At 35.7% G+C, this 23,839-nt stretch overlaps 1 protein-coding gene across 21 annotated transcripts in view; it reads left to right on the forward strand.

The window, feature by feature from the left end:
- The window catches only part of MYCBP2 (MYC binding protein 2), a 196,025-nt gene that overhangs the window by 69,325 nt on the left and 102,861 nt on the right, over positions 1-23,839 (forward strand). For 19 of the 21 annotated variants that reach the window (XM_040539587.1, XM_040539595.1, XM_040539597.1 and 16 more), the window contains exons 18-26: positions 363-470; positions 7,305-7,424; positions 7,827-7,908; positions 13,921-14,038; positions 17,461-17,665; positions 18,025-18,178; positions 20,665-20,837; positions 21,914-22,039; positions 22,151-22,278. In XM_040539587.1, the coding sequence (XP_040395521.1) occupies positions 363-470; positions 7,305-7,424; positions 7,827-7,908; positions 13,921-14,038; positions 17,461-17,665; positions 18,025-18,178; positions 20,665-20,837; positions 21,914-22,039; positions 22,151-22,278 (1,214 nt within the window). Of the gene's footprint in view, positions 1-362; positions 471-7,304; positions 7,425-7,826; positions 7,909-9,685; positions 9,810-13,920; positions 14,039-17,460; positions 17,666-18,024; positions 18,179-20,664; positions 20,838-21,913; positions 22,040-22,150; positions 22,279-23,839 lie in introns of those variants that run through there. The other 2 variants (XM_040539758.1, XM_040539635.1) reach the window with 2 other exon arrangements.

Raw genomic sequence — 23,839 nt, forward strand, 5'->3', positions numbered from 1 at the left:
GTAGGAAGTAAGATGTGATAATTAATCTTTTATACTATTAAATACCGTAATGTATATTTGCTATCATATTTTACTCCACTGTGAGTCTGTGTTTCCATTACAGTTCCATTACAGTAAAGTTGCATACTTAAAAATTCAGGTAAAGCTGTCATTGTGGGATGTTCACTGTTTCTTTGCATAATATTTTGGTCTTATTATCAAGAGATAATGAATTTCTTTTCATTGGGGCTTTTTGAATTTAGACAAACAAGATTTATTATATAGTTACTTTTTTTTTTCATTGCTTTTAATTTGAATTTTGTTTAACACATTGTTTCCATGTTGTGAGCTTTCCTATGCATGTGCAAAATGTTTCTCCTCAGGCCCCCTTGTATTTCCTGGTCCTATTTTTATGAACCATCGAGAACAGGCTCTAGCCAGAATCAGACCCCATCCAGCACAGCTAAAGCATAAACGGGACAAGCACAAAGGTATTTGGACTTCCTTTTCAGCTAGGGTGGAAATAAGCCAATCCTCCCACCTCACCTCTTCATGCACTGAATCTGTCTTTTCAAAGAAATGCACAAAATGGCTTCTGCCTTTCTTTGCGTTAGTACTTTGTTACCTGAGGAGAAAGAGAACGCATTTACATGTTGACTTTTTGTTTTTTTAAGTGTAAATGTTTGGTAGTCTGCATTATCTTCGTTTTCCTTTCTTTTTTTTTTTTTTTTTTGGAATGAAATATGCGTTGCTTTCCTGTGTCTTTTCTCATTTCTAAGGTTGCCTCATTTCTAAGGTTCTTTCTCATTTGTAGGAAACTTTCACACCTGCTAGTGACTCAGCTGTGACATTAGTACTGTTAGTGTTTTTGTTTGTTTGTTTTTGAACTTCTGTGCAGTATATCTGGGGTGATTTCCTTTAACCTAAATTCTATACTTGCTAATTCTAGCATAGTTTTTCATAGGTATGTTGTCTATTAACAAACCTTTTTTAAAGAAAGAAAATATTTAAAGTAATGTAAATAACACTTTTTTTTTGCTAGCTTTGAATGGGGAAAGTATAAATCAGAGTACAATTTTTACATTTCTATATTCATGAACTAAACAGTTCTTTTTTAGAACGTAAGGAGTTATCGTTGATATTTCTGAAACTTCCATATGTCTGGAAAGCCAACTCAGTAAACATTTAATTTCAAAGTGTGTAATGTGTTGAGGTGTGATTTTTTTTTTTTGAAGAGATACTATATTACTAAAAATTTCAACTGAAGTGACTGTAGTTGAACTGTATCAAATCTGATCATAGTCTGTATGTATCTGTATATAGAGGTGTGTGTAAGTATCTATTTATAAAGGAAGGATATGTTTGTAAAATGCAGATTACAGATCTGATCAAAGTAATCAGAAAGCTCTAAAATGGTGTGGGCCCAGAATGTTTCAACATTTTTAAAGAACAGCTAAAAAAAAATGTGAAAAGAATTAATGCAAGTTAGTGATTTGTATTTGGCATGTATAGAAACAACTTGTATGACAATTTGAAGACTTCTGGGATATGATTTCAGTGGGGGAGAGGGGTGATAGGCCTACATAGTTGTGAACATACCTGATAATGAAATTATCTCAAGCTTTTTTTAGGGGAATGAAAACAGAATCTGGTCCTTTTTTTTTGCATAGTATCTTTCCAGTCTCCCTGGATAACATATCATCTGCGCTTTACCACTTAATGGTTTAAATAGAATCTATCATAATCTCCCTGGGAGAGATTTCATGCTGAAAGGCAAATCATACAAAACCTGAGTGCTGTCATTTGAGTGACACTTGGCTGATAACCAATTTTCTTGAACTGGGTACTTCTGCTAGTTATACTGCATGCAAGCCCGTGACCCTATAGGAAAGTGCATGAAGAAGTATGTTCATCCTGCCTACTTCTTATTTTTTGGCATGTGTTAGTAGTTGGAGCTCTCTTTAGCTCTGAGTAGCTACATCAAATATTTCCTTATAAGAGGTATTTGCATTAGTCACAGTTTGAGGTTTGCATGATTTCTTGGAGTGTGGTAGCACACACAATGCACAAGCCTGCATTGTGCTGAAGGATTTTGTCAAATACACTCTGTAGAACTGACAAATTATTTTTCCTTAAGGAAGGCCATATGTAAAGAAATTCTCTGTTTCTTTTATTTTTTTCTGTCTTACGCTGAAGGGGTAAGGAAGTTTTGTCTTGAGCAATACCTTTACAAGTAAACGTTGAGAACCCTTCTCTGACCCAAGATGGCTTCCTGAAAGAAGGCCATAAATTCCACTAGAAACACCTCTTAACTTTCTAACAAAGGAAAGCTGGTGAAGTGGGTTGCTCTCAAAGTAATGGGTGAAAATCCTGGAGAAGATAAGAAATATACCTTATCTTAAAAGGCATTCTTCATTTGCTTCTCTTACTACATGTAGAAGATAAAATCAATAATCTCAAGCAGTCTGAGGCACGGATGTTGACTTAGGAAAAGGACACTGCAGCATTGAAATGAGTATGCTCTTTTGTCTCACTTTTGAATGTGATGTTTTCCAAGCCAGTATTCTTACTTCATATGTTTCTGGTGAGGTAGTCTTTTAACAGTTCACATCAACCAGACCTTCAAGATCTTCTTGCAGGGAAAATGCATTTCAGCTGGTAACATTGATGAGGCAAGGACTAGACTTGCTGATACCTGTTCCTGCTTCGCAGTCTTCAGCTACATATCTTCTCCCGATAATGATATTTATTTAAACTTGAATGTGAACAGCTTCTTCAGGGCTGACAGTTGTGGTCTAATTTAAAACTTTGTACGTTGTACATTGGTATATTATCAAATCTACATGGCTTTTATTTGTGGAATTATTCTGTTGAATTCTTCAGTTGAAAGCTCCTTTAACTTTATCATGAATAGCCATTATCTGGAAAGCTTGCCACTGTCATCCACTCATTTCACATTTATAGGGTCTGCATATTAAGATCTTTCTTATTGCAAAAAATGTGTATTAAACATAATTGTAATCTTTCTAATTTGTGTCTGCATCTTCATCACAAATAGAAAGGAGTAGGCACCACCTTCTTTGGTAATCATGGAGTGCTTTGAAACTAAGAAGAGAAATCAGCTGGTCCTTCATCCTCATTCTGTAACAAGATAGTGACTTCCCAGTCTGTATCTCCAGTCCCAGGGGACTTTATCATCGCAGATCTTGAGTAAACAAGATTAAAGTCTGCAGAAGTCTGTACATTTTTCAACTATAGAAATCAACTGAGTGGAAATTAAAAACAAAGTAAGCTCCTTGAGTCAGTTAAGGTTCTGTAGCAAACACTGCCTTTTTCCTGTATTTTGAAGTAGTGGTAATACAAATAATAATAATAATAATCCAAAGAATATGAAAACAAATACCAGAAGGACAAAGGTTAGAAGAAGCTGAAATTGTAGGGATGGAACAAGTTATATAACAATGATTTTGTAAATGCTAATCCAAAATTATCAGTGTGTTCAAGAAAATTTATGTTCTACTTTTTAGCTTTAAGGGTAAGGAAAAGAGAGTTTGAAGCACTTACTAGAGAAAAACACTTAACAAAACCTGCTCGCCAATACTGGTACAAAAATTTAGGATAGAATTGTTGCTATTGAGTTTGTAATTAGAATGCAAATACATTACCACATTATCATAAGTGTCATGCACTTGAGATTCTGCAAGTCAGATTTCACCCAAGCTCTGTAGCCACCTCTCAAGTATTCAGTGGACTTGCTTATTTTTCTCCCCTTGTAGGAGGGATGATTTTTACAGCCAGAGTGTGTTTCCTTTCCCTCCTGTACCTCCTGCACTGTTGTAGCTATAATATTGCTTACAGATGTTTCAACTAAAGTCTGTGGTGGACAGTCAAGCTGCAGTCACAGGCTGATTTGTTCAAGTAATGTGGTATATAGAGCCTATAGATACTAAAGCATTGAGAACATCCCATGAGGATTGAACATCACAAATACTAACCAGTAATTTGACTGATAGGCATTTATTTAGGTAATCTCTGCTGAACTTAAATAAAGATACGTTGACAAATGGTGTGGTATTATTAAGAGGCAGTTATTCTATGAAATTTTTGTGTACACAAGTCTGTAGAATTAAAGCTTTTCATCTGTGGGGAGAAGAACCACGTTTAACATCCTTGGAAGCACTTTTTCCCTCCTCTATAAATGGTCCATGAGAAAAAAGCAAATATTATCACCCTTCCTGTAGCAGTGGGAGACCAAAAGAATGGTTTGCCTCAGGTCTGGGCCCAGGTTCTGAGGTGCCATTCTGTAAGGTATTTTTTTTCTCCAGAAGAACTCTCATCTATAGCTCATGACTTCACTTGCTTTTAGAACTGATTGAGTTTTTTCTTTGTTGCTGGAAAACAGTGGAGAGTTGGATTTTTTTTGTGTGTTTTTGTGGTAGCAATATTAACCAGGAGAGCTTTTGAGCACAGGGGAAAAGATTGTCTTCAGAAACTCGTTTCCCTAAGGAAAAGGGAGTTGAAGGGTGTTTTTGTGTGTTGTTAATAGTTATACCAGTTAGCACACTTTTCTTCGCTAAGTGTGTAAGGTATCCAAGTTGAAAAAACAGCATTGTGAAATTGTTCATAGCACCCACCCCTCAGTGATGACAGCAGGAAGCATTTTGGAGCTTTCCCTCAATGCTTTCTTCTCTTTCATAGAGATGAAAGAGACAAAGTGGAAGTCTAGTTGGGTAACATCGAAAGTACTAACTTTCTTGCTTGAAGAGCAATCTCTGCTTCATTAGTGTTTCTTTCTGTGCTTTCCCCTTTAGGTTGCTTTGATATTACTTCTAGTGAAATGAGTATGTGCACAATTGTTTGAAGAAAAGCAAGCATGTGTCTCCATAGTTACATTTGTTCATCAAGACACATTCCATTCCTGCATTCTTAAAGACTTTGACAAGTTAGCTTTGGAACTCAAAAGTCCCAACTCTGTAAATCTTTTTCCTTTAAAATAAATCTGTTTCTTGGATAAGGAAATGCAGAAAATTATTTTCATGTGAATGTTCTCTTCTCTACATCGTACACAATAGTATTTAGCATTTCCTTATGCATAATATGGTATCATACTATGCTGTGTGTCTAGTTGGTTTCGTTTTGGGAAGCACATACAGCCCCATCACATACATAGTAGATGTGCCTTCCTGGCAGATGACTTGCAAAGTGCATTTGCACAGTGGGAGAACTTATATTTGTCAGCACAGCCATCAGTGATGGAGGAGGAGAGACAAGGGGCCACAGGTGACCATTGAGAACAATTCACTTTGCTCTGTTAGAAAAATGTGTGTGAAAGAGGGAAGCAGTAAGTAGGCTGCTTCCTGAATAAAATATATGGTGGCAATATTAGCCCTTAGAACCATCTATTGATTACTTTGTCATATACAGTTTAATACAAAAGTTGGTGTAAAAAGTTGATAGGTATTTGAGAAGTAGCCAAATTATTAACTGAAATAGTAGAAGCATGTTAAAGCAGAATTATATGACCAGAAAAAATACATGTTTTTTCAGGTGTGGATTTTTTTTTTTTTTTTTTACCTTTTGTTGTTGTTAAATAGTTTCTTTGTATTCACTTTTTTTTTCTTCTTACAAATAAATGTGCAGACAGGCCTTCAGAAACATTTCTTCTAACATGTATACAGTCTGGTAGTACCCAAGTGATACTATTGGAAAAAACTCAAAATTCCCATGGTATTTATAAGATCTAGACAGTTTCTTTACTATCTCCATTTCACACATACCCAACGTGGAGTGTTGGTGTAAATCTTTTGATGAAGGCTGCCTGTGTTTTAGAATGGATATGTTACTTATTCTGTTAACCTACTTCTTTAAAAGCATTACTTAATACCTCTGTGCATCGTTTCTATACAGATGCAAAGTACATGGAGATTCATTTATCTTCTGTACCCAGTCATCACTAGAAAATACCTTTTTTTTAAAAAAAAGTAAGATTTATTATTTATTTATTCATTTATTTATTTTGTGATGCGTTGAAGTTACTTTGAAAGATTTGAAAGTTCTTAAGTACTATGTGCACACAGTAAATAACAAATGCTCAGAGTTCAGACTTCCACTAACAATTGTTCAGGAAAGCATGTAGAAACATTTAATACAGATCTGAATTAACAACACATCGAAAGCTTTCAGCAGCAGTTGTTTCTCTGTATGAATTTTGTTAATAAGGTAGTAGTAATTGGTCAGAATTATCACAGAAGCAATGTAGAATCTCTTGGGTGCACTTACTTTTCACTTCATCCCTTTTCTCCTCATTCTCTGTGCTAGAGAAACCTCTAGTTTAAAAGGATTTTGTAACAGTAGCTACAGGTGTGTTTACTTGGCCCACTTTGGTAATGTGTGTATACTGCAGTCATATATGACATTGGTCATTACAAAAATGCACTTTCTTCAGAGCTTTTGTTGCCAGATTCCTTCACAGGTGTAAGTGTTTCAGTGGTGCTGAGCATGTTCTCTTTCTCTGTCATATTAGTTTCCTGCTTGTGTTATGAAACCACCTTCCTTTGTGACCCTGTGACAATATAGTTTAATTACAGTCTAGTTAACAGACAAACATCTTTTTCCCAAGATAGCGGCTTTCAAGAAGTTGATAAATAATGCACTTATTTGTCACTTCTGTACTGTTATCTGATGCAAGTGCTGTTTGATTATAGGAACCAATGATGCACTGCATACTTAATAGCAGAAATCAGAGAAATGTTTAAAATTCATCGTAGACCAGAAACAGACGTGGTGGTAGTGGGTATATCAGTGTTGTTAGAGATTAATTGTGTAACTAATTGTTAGTTATGTAAAGCAGGGCCAAGTTGGAGTCAAGTGAAATCCTTAACAAATAGGTATTGAATAAACCAGACCAGTCTATACCTCTTGTGTTCAAGTACAGTACCTTCTGTGTAATTGATAATGTTATTTCCATGAAGAACAAAAGTGATGGTTATTAAGCAAAACTTCTGAACTTATTTCACTTTCCTGTTTTGCTCATCATTTTTTTTTCCGCTCTTCAGAAGTTTCTGCTTTAGAGGATGTGCTATTTTCCTTTTGTGTGTGTAACTTTGATGCGGTAGATTGTTCAGGAGTAGAGCTTCTGTCTTCTTCCAGATGATTCCTTGTTCCTAATTCCTTTGATTACTTGTTTTGAGCTCTCTCTCACTATTCTGTGAGTTCTTTCTCCTACCTTACAAATGGCAGGGTGGGGACTATTGACTATTCTTGTTCTTCGTTCTAACATAACATTTTTGGAAGACATGATATATAATTACAAGTTTTGTTTATAGACGGAAGTGGAGAAAGAGGTGAGAAGGATGCAAGCAAAATCACAACCTATCCACCAGGGGCTGTCCGCTTTGACTGTGAACTGCGAGCTGTACAAGTCAGTTGTGGATTTCACCATTCAGGTAAAAATAAATAAATATGAATTATAGTGTAGATTCCTTCCCTCCTTTCCTCCCTTCCTCCCTTCCTTCTTTTTTGAAGTTTGAAAAAGGTTGCACTATCATTTTGTAGTATACTACACTGTCCTTCAACAGTGCAAGGCACCATAGAAATACCATATATGGAATTATATCAGAGCTTTTAAGCGATTTTTGAGCCATTTGGTAACAGCTGCATGGCACAATTGTATCCCTGTGTAGAGATGCTAGCTGTGATGGGTTGTGGAAGATGGTATAGATCTTTTGGTGTTCCAGTAACAATTGCTATCTATTCTGCCTAGAAAGACTAACCAGCACTGGTACAGTACACTGTTAACACATACATATCTCAGAAAAATATTGTTTTTTTTGTTTGTTTGTTTTCAGTGGTTTTGATGGAGAATGGTGATGTTTACACATTTGGATATGGGCAGCATGGGCAACTTGGACATGGTGATGTTAATTCCAGGTAAGCCGGTAATTGCAAGGCATGACTGTGTATTGCTGTACTGCTGTATAAAAAATGGCTAAGTTTCTCTGTTTCTCTGTAGCCAGGAAATGGGAAAACTCATATATTTTCCCAGTTAGGTTTTGCACTTACTCCCCATAACCCCCTTGGGTAGATCCATTGTTAGTAGTAACCATACTGTTGTACTGTGTAGGTAACTTGTTTCGTATGTGAAGGCTTGTGTGCATAGTTATTAGTACAGCTTTGATAATTGGGTCGTAAATGCTTCTGTCTCTTTATTTCTCTGTCCACATATAAGCGAATGACATTGAAATCTCCTTAAGGTATCATTATTTCTGGAAAATATTGCATATGCAATAATTAAAATACTATGAGGTTATAAACTGAGATTAACCTATTTCTGTTATGTTACTGGCAGTAGCTTGCTTTTGACTCTTTGTTTTTAATTAGTTTCCAAAATTAAATCACTAGGTGAGTCTCAGCTGCACGTTGTAGGCACTTACTTTACAGGTCAGCATGAGAGTGACATGCTTTTTGTGGTCAGTAGAAATAGAGAAGTCAACAGAGTCTGGAGAACTATTTGACTAACCAGCTGCCACTTACCTAATTTAGATATGTTGAGTAGCTCTGTAAAATATATTGCCTTGATCTCCATTGACTACAGTGAGAGTACAGACAACTAAATACAGGTGTCTCTAATGGGAAGCTGAATCTCTCTCTTAGTATCTCATCTGCTTATTGAAGTAGACAATCAATGTCTTGCAGTAAAAGGAAATACAATAGTGTTCTTTGGGTATGCCCATATACCATATATGTGTACGATGTGATTTTTAATAGTAGGGATTATTGAGGCTTTGTGTATGTCCAGTAATGCCCAATATCTTTATATAAAAGGCATGTAGAGGGAGCATCCGTGACCTGTCTTCAGTTCTTTCTTTTGTAACAGTGAGATGAAAATTGCTTGAACATCTATCCTCCTAATCTCTTTCAAGGCTTCCAAATAATCTCTTTTGTCAAGTTTCTGAAGAAATCATCTTCTTCTTAAATCTTTCATTGCATTCACTAAACAAAGGGAGAGAGGGAAGGAAGAATGAGAGTTTACAAGAAACATTACTTTGCATTGGCTGCTGTGCCGAATTGTAGTCTCTGAACTGTTACACTTACTCAGCCTGCATTGGACTGGTGAATGCTGTCCCTGTTTCTGCCTATAATAGGGCCACATCACAGATAAGTAGTCTTTTTCGTTCCTGGAAATTCATGGATACTTGAAGCTGCAACTGCTTTAGCAGGCAATTCAAGTCACTCCTAGGATAAGGCTAGTTGTTCTTTTAAAGACTGAAGAGATACAAAAAGCAGTGGCATTTGTACTGGTAACTTACTGTCTCCCATTTCCAACTTAAATCAAATTGCTTGGGGTTTTTTTTAAGGCATCAGGGCTATCTGCACTATTTGTCAGAATTCCAGGCAGTAAACGCCGCATCTGTTGCTTATTTAGACAGAAACTGGATGGAGACCAAATGTAGTTCCAAATGAAATCCTAGAAGAGAATGTGAAACATCCTGTGTCAAAAGATAGTGCCTGACGAGGCCTAGAAGCTGAGGAGCAGCTTGGCACTGACCTTTGTATCATTCTACAAAAGATCCTAGACAGTGTCTGAAAAAAGCCTTGAAGAAATTTGGAATATGTCCTGTGCATGAGAACTGGCTGTAGTACTATATTGCTGTTTAGCACCATCATTCAGATGATGATTTCCTCATTGATGTACTTCTTTTTCCAGCTTTAAGTAGAGATCACTCCTCTGTCCTCACAGTAAGGGACTCAGAGAAGGAAACAGGGAATCCTTATGCAGAGTTCCACCTCAGTTGGGACGCAGTGGTGCTGAGATGGCCAGCTCCAGCCAGGTCAGTGGTATGTCAGTCATGCAGTGTGTCACATTGCCTGTATTGACCTCAGGAAGACCATCGTCTTCTGAATCCAGGAACTGATGATCTTCTGTGTTTCCAGGAGAGGGGGAAAAAAAAAAAAAGAGGAGATACTGTTTAGGCAGCCTAGCTAATACATGGTGGCCCCTGAAATCAAGAACCGACAGGACAAATGCAGCAACTCTCATTTTCATCTGAGGGAGCCATCTTCATTACCAGATGATGTAATGATTGAAGTTTCTGGGCAGCAAGTGATCCTTTCAGAGACTTCTGTCTTTCACTGTAAAGTGAGTCTTGAAAATGCTTAGCTATTTTGAATTCTGCACAACTGTCTAGACATGTCGTATTCCCTAATTAAGGGGATTCTGGACTCCTCGTTTAGACAGTGATAAGCACCACAAATTCTTTGTACTACTCCAGAAAGAATAAGGCATGTTACATGCCCTAAAAAGACTTCAGACTATTTTCTGTGTTCACAAGCAAACAAACCAGCAGATGAACAGGATGACGTGATTCTCAATAAACCATTAACAGAGCTGAAATGTTGTGGAGGAACAAGCAATATGCACAGGATGATGATGTTTTTTCTTCAGCAAAGACTTCAGTCACTCACAGATGGACAACATACAGAAGCAAGTGATCTGGTTCCTGGGAGACCATTTTTTCCATATCAGTATGCTGCAGCCATTAAACTAGTCTGCATAGGCTTTCTGTTGTAAAATCCACAGCAGTAGATGTTGATGAGATATTTGCTACGTGAAGGATTTGACATCCCCTGCTCTTCAAACTAGATGCTGAACGGGTGGATAGAAACTCAGTGGAAGCAAGAAACACTTTGTGGTATCTAGTATTGGTTAAAAATTGTGCATCTTGTGTTCGCATAAGCAAGGAACTGTTCCTTGGTGATGCTTCTCTCAAGAAAGTGTGACTTAAAACTTCCGGATCTTTCTGTTACTGTTCAAAGTTTGCTTGCATTTCTTGTACCTACTGTTGCTTTCAGCACTTCTTTAGCAAGCACATAATGTGGCAGTCAAGCTCCAAAAATGGAACCACTGAAGTAGAACAAACCTGATGTATCTTTGCTTCCGAAGGGTCAACAATGACATGGAAGAAATACTTGAGCATACCTTCCATGGACAGTCAGAGATGTTCTATGAGAAGACAAAGGGTAAAGACTACTCTATTATCTCTACAACAAAACGTGTCCCGTAAGACTATTTCTAGGTGCATTGTCCAATTATTTTACTTCAGTAGTGGACTGCAGGTCGTACTTAAATCTTTTCACCAAGCTTCCATTTACATCTAAAATCTAAAGATCTCCACTTTGTTTATTTTTTTTAACCCCTATACTGTCCATCTCTGCCTGCAATTTACAGAAGTTTTCCGTTGACACAGTACACAGTAACAAATAGCCCACGGTGAACCTGATTTTACAGCACCACGGTCAGCAGCCCCATGTGAAATGTTGTGCACCTGCCAGCCAGCTATGGGCTGGGCATCTGCCATGGACAGCTATCATTCAGACACCTATTGTGGGATGTCTTGTCAAAGATCACATCACATCTGCTGCCAGAAATGCTTACCCTTCAGAACAGAGGAAGGTTTCACTGGGGGTAGCCTAAATTGTATCTGGACTTTTTGCAGGATCCTGAGTTAGCTGATGCATGTGTATCTGCTGCTTTTCATTCAGCAATCTTAAGTTTTCCCGAGGGATCTCAGGTTGCTGTTTGTATAGCTGAGCTTGGTCTTCTGTGATTGATCTCTGTCAAGTGCCTGTGTCATATTCAGAAGCCCGAGAAACTGTGATTTTGACACAGTGTCCTTCAACTCTTTCTGAGAAGAATACTTCTCAAATGCAGAAAGAGCGCTTGTCAAAACTTTGCCCAAAGGGTCTCTTAGATTTTTAAGTGTCTACATTGCCGTTTTCTATGTTGAGTTTCAGTGGATAGGAAAGTAATTGTATCACGGGTTTTAAATTCCATATAAATCAGTCTACTCTGTTTATTGTATTTTTCCAAATTCCTCTTAGTTTTATGAAGCAAAAAATATTACTCTTATGCAATTTTACTGTATTTTTTGATGTGGTTAAGTGTCTTTATTCCTATTCATTTCCACAGTAGATATGCTATAGTTAGCCATTCCAAAATTGGGTGATCTTAATAAAAGGGCTATAGACAAGTATAACATGCTACATCTGTCTACTTTAGTTGCTTGTCCGCTTTTGCTCTGCTGTTACTAAGCAAATATCATACTCAACAGTCAGATAATATAGCTGATAGATGGAGTAAGATGTGTTTTTTTTTTTTTTAATGTAAATTGTTTTATTTATTTGTCAGAGTAGACATCATAGTGGTGAGATTAGAGGCTAATACTGCTTTCTGGCCATCTGTACAAAAACACTTCTGTGAAAATTTTTCACTCTAAGAGGAATGTTTTTACAGTAGTTTTTAATTTTTTATTTTTTTTTTCTGCTTCGGTACCTTTTTGAGCTTTTGTAAAATTGATGGTTTGAATGATTGAGGTTGAATAATATCCCTCTAACGTTCCTTCTTTTTGTAAACATTTCATCATTTCTGCTGCCAAACTTAGCTCTGTATGTGTGTAAATTATCTTCCTGGTGTCCAAACCCATGTGCTTTTAGGCCAACAAAGACTTACAAATTTATGAATGTCATGTTTTGTGTCCTCTACCAAATTCTGTACTGCTCTTCAGTCTATCTACTTCCACCACAGTCACCCACTGCAAGCAACTTTCTCCATAAAGGAATCAATTATTTCTGTTATATGTGTGTTCCCTCTCTTTCAGGTCATTATTCTGTCTTCATACTACATTCCTCTGTTCCACATTTCCATGTGTCCACATCTTCCCTCCTCCTACCCTTTCCCTTTAGAACATACAGTGTCTCTTCTTCTTCCTACTTTTTTGCCTGCATTGTAGCCAAAAGCAGAACATGCAGGTAACCCCTCTTTTTCTACATCAGCTGCTAAAGATTTGTTATGTAAACATGGGCTGACACTTCTTTATTCCAGTGTAAGACAATCTGTTCTTATTTTATTAGATTAACTTATTTTTGAAAGTGTGTGCAAGTATATATAGTGCTGCTATTCCCTAGGGTTAGAGTTCTCAAACATGGAGTTATTCTGGAGTCACTTGTTTATCAAATTCATAGTCCAAAATAATTTTGAAGTGTAGGTAGACATTCATTATAGGACTCAAATTCTGGTACAGTTCTTACAGTATCCTGTTCATTTCATTGTGATTTATATAAAAATTTTAGTTGTAGTGTCTCGCAGTTCTTTCTTTTTGTCTCTCCTGCAATCTTTCTTTCTTTGCTTCTTGCTCATGCTACTGATTTTTTTTCCTTTATTTTATTAAAATGGTAAATTGATTTTCTTATACCTGTCCATATTTGGGAGGCACAAATATTAGACTTTTCCAGATCTTTATTCAGGAAAACAGTTTGGAGAGGATTGTTCTTTCTCAATTCTGTGAATTTGATGGAGAGCAGGTTTTTAATTCCTTATTCTCCATTAGAAAGTTGCTGGAGGTGGGTGGACCGTCTCTTTTATAGTTCTCTAGACAGCTATCTCAGGAGGGCCACAGCAGTATTGCTTCTGGTCATTGTACTAGAGTACCAACCACATAGGGCTTTGATCATTTCATAAAACAAACAATTTTGTTAAGTACATAACCAACATCCTTACCACAGATTTTTTTTAATGCTACAATTCATTGCTCTATATTTTATATGCCTATACACACACGCATATATATTACTGTAACTACAGTAAGAGAAATGTAATCCTACAATAATATAATTAACCATTTTTATTCCATGGCAATTCCTGAGTTTAGTTGAAAAAGGTACTTGATCTGGTTCTCTATAACAAGAAGGTAAAAACTTAAATATCTGGTACAGTTTTTCAAGCTTCTGTTCATTTAATAAGTAAGATGTTGCTTGACTCTGGTTCCATATAGTATGTGAACATAATGAATATATTTCAGTTAGTGAAATCGTAGTAATATTAGTATATACGTTATATGTTGCATAAGCATGTATTGATACAAAATTAATTTATTTTTGATATAGGGGATGTCCTACTTTGGTGCAAGCATTACCAGGTCCTAGTACACAAGTTACTGCTGGAAGCAACCATACAGCTATTCTCTTAACGGATGGCCAGGTTTTCACATTTGGAAGTTTCTCAGTAAGGAAATAATAATGTTTACTTACGGGAATATACTGATAATCAATGTATTGCTCAAAGGCCTTTCAAAATTGTTTACTTATACTTGCAAGCATAGAACAACTCATGGATTCTGCATGTCTTTCATGTCTGTGTCTCATGTTTAAAAATGGGGCCTCTAATATTGTTGTGTTTAGAAAAGCATGGTACCGGAGATTCTTGGCAGTTTTGAGGTAGAACAGTTTTCTCAAATTCTTTATTGTTACAAGCTCCATTGCAAATAAGTATCTATTGGATATTCTATTACCTGCATTAGCTGGAAAAGTAACTGGGTCACCTTTTCTTCCATAGAAATGGCCATGAATTGCAGAAGTTGTTCTTACACAGTATAACACAGCACAACTCTAGTACTTTTCTTTCCTATCCACCTGGCACATACTCCCCCATGTCCATTGGGATCAATTTATATTTTCACTGAATAAGCACTTCAACATCATTTAATCCCCCTTCATCCTGACTTCAGGGCTTTATTTCGCCTTGTCCTTGAAATGCTCCCTCACTACAGTTTTTCCAGGGTAATCTGTTGTTAGTATTTTCCCCAGAATGTTCTTTTAACAAAAACTAGAGTTTAGAATTGTTTTTATATGTTTTAAAAACAATGTACTGCCAAACACAACAGATACGTCACCTTTTGGAATCTGTATCTTTTTACAGAAAATGCAAAAAAAGATGAAGATTGAAATTTTAGAATTGAAAATTCCATTTTTAATTAAAACTGTGCCCCAGCTGGCTCTTACATTAGTTAATATTTGTTGTTTTTCAGACTTTGAGTTAGACCTTCAGTCTTTGTCAAAAGTGACTTGGGTGCATAAAGGCTTAAACTTTATTGACTTCCAGTGAAACTTAGCCCCTGAAAATCCAAATTCACTTTGAGAAATAGGATTTTAAAACCTGTCTGTTGATTGAGTCTTTTTCTTAAAATAAATAAATAATAAATCACCCAGAAACAAAAAAGGCTTTGAGGCCATATTTAGACCACCTGTTCTATGTCTTTACTCTTATCTAGTCTTAATACTATCAGACTGTAAGTTCACTGAGAGTCTTATGAAGTCAGGCAAGCCCAAGAGCAAGCATATTATTTGTAAATGTCTTCACTAAGCTTGCTTGTTTACAGTATGAAGTATTCTCTTATGGCATACAGTTTGAGTTTCAAATAAAAATTTGATAAATAATTTCTAAATAGGTAAAAATTGAAATGAAAGCAAAAAAGGTAAATTTTTCGATACTGAGATTTTCAGGAAATAGTTTGCAAAATAAAAAGGTATGTTACAATTTGTCTTATTTGCTAACATGGTTTTAGTTATGACTGAAGTGTAAGGGGAAATTGAGACTGATGGATATGTATAGTTTAAAAAAGTGGGCTGTACAAGTTCACCTACCTAGAGGGATGCACATTAGTATCAATACATATCGAAAAACTTTACTGAAAATTAACTTACTAGTTAATAGTGTATTCATTTAACATGTAAATAAGCAGGAAAAAGAATATAAGTAGTATGTGTCAGTGCATGTATATTCATTATACATGCATTACATACGTACAGTATAACTTAATTGTTTTTCTTTCTTGGTTCAACTTTAACAAGTTTCTGATGGTGCATATGTGAATAGTGAATTCTCTTCATTCAAAATTAGTTCAAATGTAAACTTTAAAGACTGGACCAAACTTCTAAATTAGATTATCCTCATCAGTCTCTTCGTTTGCATTTGTCTCTCCCAAACAAAAGTGGTGGTTTTGCTTCAGTATGGAATATACTGAAAGGATGTTGGTATGTCAAAAAATATTAAATATGCTTGAGAAATGGTCTTACAGTATTGTGTGTACTTATTCTTCAGGTTTGGTAAACTCAGGAGTGTAGAAGTAATTTTATTTTCAGAGGTTGTCAATGTGGAACTTTTCTTTTAGCAATCTTGATGTTTTTAATTAAAGAAACTGTTGATTGGTGAGGGAAACTACATGGTGTTAGAAAACTTGCAAATTTTGTTTCTGCAGGGAGGTATTGCAATACTTGGAGTGCCATATTGGTTTGTCTTCCTATAGCAAATACATATTTGTAGAATTGACATCTCAAAATTCCAGTCCATATTCTCAGTTCTGTATTTGGATTTTATGATGTGACTTCTCAGATGTGAATAAGCTCTCTCTGAAACTGAAGCAGAGATTGGAATTATAATTCTCTGTTCTATGGAGTTTCCCACAAATTTGCAATTTTAGGCATTTTTTATTCCCCCCACCCCTTTTTTTTTTAAATTCTTGGCTTTATGAACTTTATCCATGAAGCTCAGTTTGACTGTGTTCCTGTTCAGGCTCACCTGTAGCTAATATTTAGTGTTATGTAGAAAGACAGATAAGTAACCTGCTGGGCAGAATGTATTTGCTGTACATGCAAGTTCTTCTCTTCTAGCGTTTTAAATTATAAATTACCTTAACTTCATTGGTATTGAATTAATTTTCTTTGCCTGAGTGAAGTAGATGGAGTTTGAGCAGGTTTATTGCATCAGTTCTTTCTAGATTTTAAACTAATAAAGGGTAGAGTTGGATTAGATATCAGGAGGAAATTCTTCACTCAGAGGGTGGTGAGGCACTGGCACAGGCTGCCCAGAGAAGCTGTGGATGCCCCATCCCTGGAAGTGTTCATGGTCAGGCTGGATGGGGCTCTGAGCACCCGGTCTGGTGGGAGGTGTCCCTGCCCATGGCAGGGGTTTGGAACTAGATGAGCTTTAAGGTCCCTTCCAACCCGAACTATTCTGTGATTCTGTGATTCTAGGATTCTAGATACTTATGTGCTTAGGTCCATCTTTCAGTTAGCTCACTGTAGATTGGAAATGAGACCCTAGATCTTCAGGTCAGGATGTTAATGAGCATATTCAGGGGTGCTTGCTTAGGCACTTTATACTCTTTTAAGCTCAAATTTGATGTGCTAATCAATTTCAAGGAACTGTTAAGAGGTATTTGTTCTGTCAACTAAAAGTCCATAGAAGTTCAGAACTGAGTTTAATTTAGGCTGTCTGAATCAGTTCCTATCAGTTAATTCCTTGTTTAGCACTGAAGTTATTCAAATATTGAGTATTTAAATAGAATAAATGCTGTTATATTTGATTCTGAATGTGGAAATGAATGTTCTCCCTAATGGAGTGTTTGAGTTCCATTAAAAAAAAAAAAAAAAGAAAAACGTAACTGAATAAGGAGGGGAGAGTATTTCTCAAAAGCTTGCTTTATTTAAACATCTAGTGCTTCACTTAAAGTAGCCGTTATTTTCTGAAGGTAATTTCGTGGTAAGCTCTCTCTTCCAGATTACTTATTTTTTATGCTTTAACTGTGTAAGTAACCTGCTTATCTCTGAGACTTGGTGTTAATTACCAATTTTATATTCTCTCTATAGAAAGGTCAGCTTGGTAGACCAATTCTGGACATGCCCTACTGGAATGCAAAACCAGCACCTATGCCTAATATAGGCTCTAAATATGGACGCAAAGCAACATGGATTGGAGCAAGTGGAGACCAGACTTTCCTCCGGATCGATGAAGCTCTCATTAATTCTCATGTGCTTGCTACATCAGAGATATTTGCAAGCAGGCATATAATAGGCAAGAAATCTTCTAGAATATTTTAAATGCTTACAAAATTATTGGAGAAGAATCGGATTCAGGCATGCAAACAATAAAGGAGCAACAAATTGAAAAAGTCAATAGAGGGAATTAAGATATTTTAACTTTGTAGTTATACTGAGCATGGCTCCCTTAGAAATGTAATTTGATTAAAAAATAAGATGGTAAAGTCTAAACTTTTTTTGCACTTCATATTTTTTGCAATCTTACTATGGTTTATTATTTGCTGTAGCGGTATCTATTCTTCACTGCTACATTAGTGCTTCATGCAGAGAATATGTCATGTAATGAGCAAAGTCTTTTTTGTTGTTTTTTTATTTCTCTCCCCCTTGATCTAGGTTTGGTACCAGCCTCAATATCAGAACCTCCTCCTTTTAAATGTCTTCTGATAAACAAAGTAGATGGCAGTTGCAAAACGTTCAATGATTCTGAGCAGGAAGACCTTCAAGGTTCTGGTGTGTGTCTGGATCCTGTCTATGATGTTATTTGGAGGCAAGTGTGGATTATAGCTCTTAAAGTCATAGTATAGAAATCCTTTAAAAATATTTTGGGAGGCTGGAGATTTGATTATGCTCATTTCCTGAGGAAACAAAAAAACAGTTCTGAGTCTTCCATGCATCTTATTTTGCATTTTTTTGAGGATTTGTTCAAGTAAGCCCCAAATGAACTCCTCCTACCTGAATTTTTGGATTTCTGTGCTTTTTTGCATCATTCTCATTCCAACCTCATGATGTTTGGGGAATCCCAGTCTATTCTACTTATTTTCTATTTTATTCTTCCCTGGATTTCCTCCATCTATGTAACATTGTACTGACTACTTGAATTTTCTTGACATTCCAGTTTCCACAACATTGTGTCTTTCATCTTTGTTTTTCTCTCTCAAGCATTAGTGATTAAGACTTGAATAGGAGAAGGAGTAGAATAATGGTATTCTTTTCACCTCTGACAGTTTGAGAGGATAAACTAAAGATACTTACATAGTACAGGCATTCAAGTTACAGTTATCTTTGAGTGTTGCATTCAGTTGAGTCATTTATCAGGTGTAGATCATAAACCTTTGTTCCAAAACAGAATCATAACATCAAATGCTTCTCTAAAGAGTTATTTTATAGCTGTATTAGGCAGTATTTGGGACAGAGAGTTGAACTGATATCTGGGTGCAAGTGGTGAGTGTTTACACTTATTTTTGAAGACTTGGTCAAAACACAGTAATCACTTAAAAGTTAGAATAAAGCAGGGAACCAGCTAGTCAGCGTTCATCTGGAAAAGATACTATCATGTAGGAGCATATCTTCAAAAGATCATTGTGTCCGTAGGCTACTTGCATTCTACTTTGGATGTCTTCATCCAAAACTGAGACTTCAGAACTTACTAGCCACTTAACATTGAAGCATGCATGTTTGATAGGCCTATTTCTTTATGACCTCTAAAATTCCCTGGGTGGCTGTAGTCCTGCATTGTGCACATCCCCAGGATTGCTGGAGTTTCATTCTCAAGGTACCATAAGTTCTTTCTTAAATTATGCTGAGATTTGAAATACGGAAGAGTAGCACCCACATCCCTTAAAGCCTTTGGTTGTGGTATTATCAGCGTGATTAAAACACACTGAAAGACCCAATTTGTAAGTTATTCCTGGCCATGAGAAAGCAGAAAGTTTCAGGGTGGAAAAAGGCAGGTGATGACACTCAACTTGACGTAAAACAATAATGGTTATTCAGCTTGACAAAGTTCAAACTCAAGTTTCACGTTATAAGAAAGTAACTTAAAGATGATATTATGGGTAAATGTGGGTTCAGGTGTTGTTCTGTTGCCTTGCAAAAATTTGGAGACTAGAAGTAAATCTAGAACTTCAGGACATAACTATGAAGAATGGATTCTTGAAGTTTGCAGATTTATTTCTGTGTTATATTCCATACTTGTTTAATAGAATATATTAAAGCAGTCTAAAGAAGAGATGTTAATGAATATGCCAATTGTTAGTGAAATATGTGGTATATTAATTATAATTCCTGGGCAGTTTTATTGATGCCTATTTAAATGAAAGGGACAGTTTCTTTGTACAAACAGAGATGATATTCTTTACTTTTTAATTTTAAAGATTTTCTTCACAGTTTTGTGAATTTTTTAAGTTAGTAGTGTAATTGAAGTGGTTAAATCATTTCATGTATCTTTATTTACATATATGCATGTATATAAATTTAGACATTGCTAAATTGTTGAAATCCTGAATACATATAGTGTCCTGTAATATCTTTAGTTAAAACTTTCCTTCTCAGTTACTTATACCATCTTAGTCCCTTTTGGATTTTTAGTACAGTGTACCAAGTGAAAATTTATTTTCTTCTTGTTCAGAACACTACCATAGGCCTCTATCTTCTAACTGTTTCTTCCTTTTACATAGTGATATCAAAAAATTCATTTTCGTTTTGTGCATGTTGATCTATAGTATAGAAAGTCTTTGTATTCCCTTATTTATGCTGCCATTTTCTATGATCCTTTAAAAACTCACAATGGGATGTTATATATTCTAAAAGCCCAAACAAAATATGTGGATTTCTCAAGATGTTTTTAAACTTGCTTAAAGGTGAGTAGCTGTTTTACTTTCACTTGTCATCTTTGTCATTCTTGAGCACATCTGCCATTATGTCTAGTACTTTGCTACTTAATTCATGCTTCTTAATAGATGATACCATTTTAATATTTATTAGGTTTGAAAAGTGCCTAACATTTTCTACAATATGCAAATCCATAATATGATCGTTTGACTTGAAGTACAATAAGAATGTTGTCTCTCCATTTGCCTAGTGTTAAGCTAGTAAAGCTTATATGTATTTGGTGTAACGATGTTCACTTTTAAGAGTTTGTACTGGAATATCTACATTTTACATTAAATAACTTATTTAATTATCAGTTAGTTTTTTGTATTTTTTTTAGTAGGTGAAAGGGCTTTTTTTTCACTCTGTTTTGTCTTGCTCTAGGTTTCGACCAAATGCTAGGGAACTGTGGAGTTACAATGCAGTAGTTGCCGATTCCAGACTTCCCTCAGCTCCAGACATGCAATCCCGGTGTAGTATTTTGAGCCCAGAACTTGCTCTACCAACAGGTTCCAAAGCTCTAACCACCAGATCTCATGCAGCTTTGCACATTCTAGGTACACATTTATAGTTGATAAGTCAGAAGCTTAGATGAAATAGATGCATTACTTAATGTATAAATGAACTGTAATGTAACAGCTTTCTGACTTCTTTTTTTTTAGTTAAAATCTTTTAATTTTTCACCATTGTTCTTAACACTTATGATCTGGCTGACGTTCATGAATTTTAATCAGAATAATTTTCTTCAGCCATCTTAATGATGCTAGATGATTTTAGAGTTCTGATGGAACCTGCAGAGGTAAGCAGAATACAGTAAGAGAGCTTCCTAGATAAACTTTTTGGACAGTCTGCAGTCAATACTCTTAAGTTAACTCGCAGTCTCAAAAAAAACAGAAAAAGCACCCTTAAATGTGCAATTTTAAAATTAATTCAGTATCTGTAACTAGAATTACTTCTTGCAGCTTTGTATAGTCAGCCACTAAGAGTAATACGATTTCCTTTTGTAATCTAAAAAGCACACCAAAATGAAAAATAATCTTGTAGTATTCTTGTATAAACCAGCCATAACCAACATGTCCAGTGCTTCAAAGCACAGCTTTGGAAATTATTTTAGGTTACTTGCTCAGAGATTGTAATGGGTTCATTGTCCTGTGTGTTAGAGACAGGATAAATTTTAACTTGAGCAGTATTTTTTGTGTTCAAGTTAGAATAAGGTGTCTTAGGTAACCATGTATATGAAGCATAAAGCCTTGTATGAGGGCTCTCAAATCTGCCCATTGTTCATTTGTTACTTCAGCTCTTTTTTTGTGGTAATATGGGAAGTAAAAGTAAAATCAACAAACAATGAGGGTGTTGCTGGCAATTTATTTACCATTAGATTAAATCATGTTTCTTGGTTATTCTGGAAATTGAATCAATTAAATGACTTCAATCTTCAATAGGAAACCGTTAGATTTTATAGCAGTGACCCATAACCTAATCAAAATTAAAATGATACTCAGTAGACTACATGTGGTTTAGGGACAAAGCAGCTAGGTTGCTTTGATCTTCTTAACTAGGATTCATTTCCATTTCACTGACCATAATTAACAGTAAGAAATTTTAAGTGTTTCTTGGTTTTGCTTTCTTTTAGGTTGTCTTGATACTTTGGCTGCTATGCAGGACTTAAAAATGGGTGTAGCAAATACAGAAGAAGAGACTCAAGCAGTAATGAAAGTTTATTCTAAAGAAGACTATAGTGTTGTTAACAGATTTGAAAGTATGTACACAGTAAAATTTTATAGCATAAATTAGTCAAGCTTATGGAATAAAAGACTAGGGTAGATTAACTGTATTTTTTATTATTATTGTGTTTTTTTTTTCTCTTTAGGTCATGGAGGTGGCTGGGGTTATTCAGCCCACTCAGTAGAAGCTATCCGTTTCTGTGCTGATACAGATATTTTGTTAGGTGGTCTTGGTCTTTTTGGAGGTAGGGGTGAATATACGGCAAAAATAAAGGTAAGGTATTTGGTTTTGTTTTAAATAATTTTATGTCTCAAATTCAGAACTTTAGAAATGCCACCTGCAAACATAATTAATTTTATTTCTCGGTGAATGAGTGGTTTCCTGTATATTAAAAGCATTAGTAATAGAACTGGCACCAGGCTTCTTAGTGAGAAGTAATGAACCTTACACAGGTAAGGTGGATGAAGTAAAGAACTGAGAATTACTATTCTTAATTGTCAAGAATTGGACCATTCTTACATTCACTAAATGCTATGCCATCTTATGGGTGCCTGGAGCTGATACAGGAGTGAGTAAAGTAGTTCTGTGATCGTTTTGATGAAGCTCAGAAAATTTGCAGAAATTTTGTGTTGTGGGCTTCAAGTTAGAAACACATCCTGTGTCAGGATACATGGGGGACTTTGCCTTTCAAAAACAGGAAAAAAAAGGTTATCAGTAGCTGGAATTCCTTTAGTACCAGCTGAACCGTTGCTTCCCACAGATGCTGCCATTTCTTTCCCAGACTGACCTCTGGATGGCTTTTCAGCTGGAATTCTTTAATTGAAAATGAATTGAAATAGCACCAAATGTACAACTTGTGTTTGCTTTGTGCTGAGCATAAAGATGATTAGGACTGGAGCATTTGTACTGATGTAAATAAATAAATTGGTTTGGAATTGGAAAAAAAGCTCAAGCAAACAGTGTGATCATAAGATATCATTTCTGGTAAATACCTTCTGTTCTTGCATTTAATAGGGATTTCAAAAACTCCCTGAAAGACATTGAAAAGGAAAGATAATAGCTGTAGGAGATTTATGTTTGATCTTTATATAAGAAATATGTTACTGTTGTCATATGTTTGTCATTTAATAGATAATTGAGTTTATTTTTCTGTTTTCAGATGAATGGGGCTACTAATTATTATGGTTTATTTTAGGGAAATTGATGGTATGTGGTTAGCATTAACATTTGTGTAAGACAACTGGAGATCTGAAATAAATAGTTGCAATTTATTCTAGTTTAATACAGTGACTAAGAATTACAAATGATTAAGGAAATCAAAGAAAGTTAACCCGAAGAGCATTACGAAGGTTTAAGTACTAAAGATTGTAACCCTGACAAAGCAGTCTTGTATTATTTGTTCAATTTGTTTCTGGTTGTCTAAGATTAGCTTATGACCATTTGTTAATGGTTGTCTAAGATTGGTTTATGACCAAAATAAGATTTGCCAGTCCTATCACAGATAAACTACATATTAAATAGGGCCTTACAGCACAAGTCATAGGTACATATTGTGGGCCTCTCTCAAGCTGATCGAGTTGCAGAAGTGATTTTTGACTGATTAAGAAGCCCAAGTTCTTTTGAAAAGGGTAACATCTTTTGTCCTAGTCAAGAACTGTTTATGATATTATTGACAGTCAAGCTGTCCCTTTCCAGATAAGCTGAGTATATCTCCAGATAGAAAACCTTCATATTCAGCCAAACTTTGCCTTTTTTAGATGCTCTGTATTTGTCTTGTCTGCAAGATTTACAGAGTTTCTCCACTTAAGAATAGAATATGTTTGGGCATAAGGCT

Source organism: Cygnus olor, chromosome 1 (assembly GCF_009769625.2).
Source record: "Cygnus olor isolate bCygOlo1 chromosome 1, bCygOlo1.pri.v2, whole genome shotgun sequence".
Taxonomy (NCBI): domain Eukaryota; kingdom Metazoa; phylum Chordata; class Aves; order Anseriformes; family Anatidae; genus Cygnus; species Cygnus olor.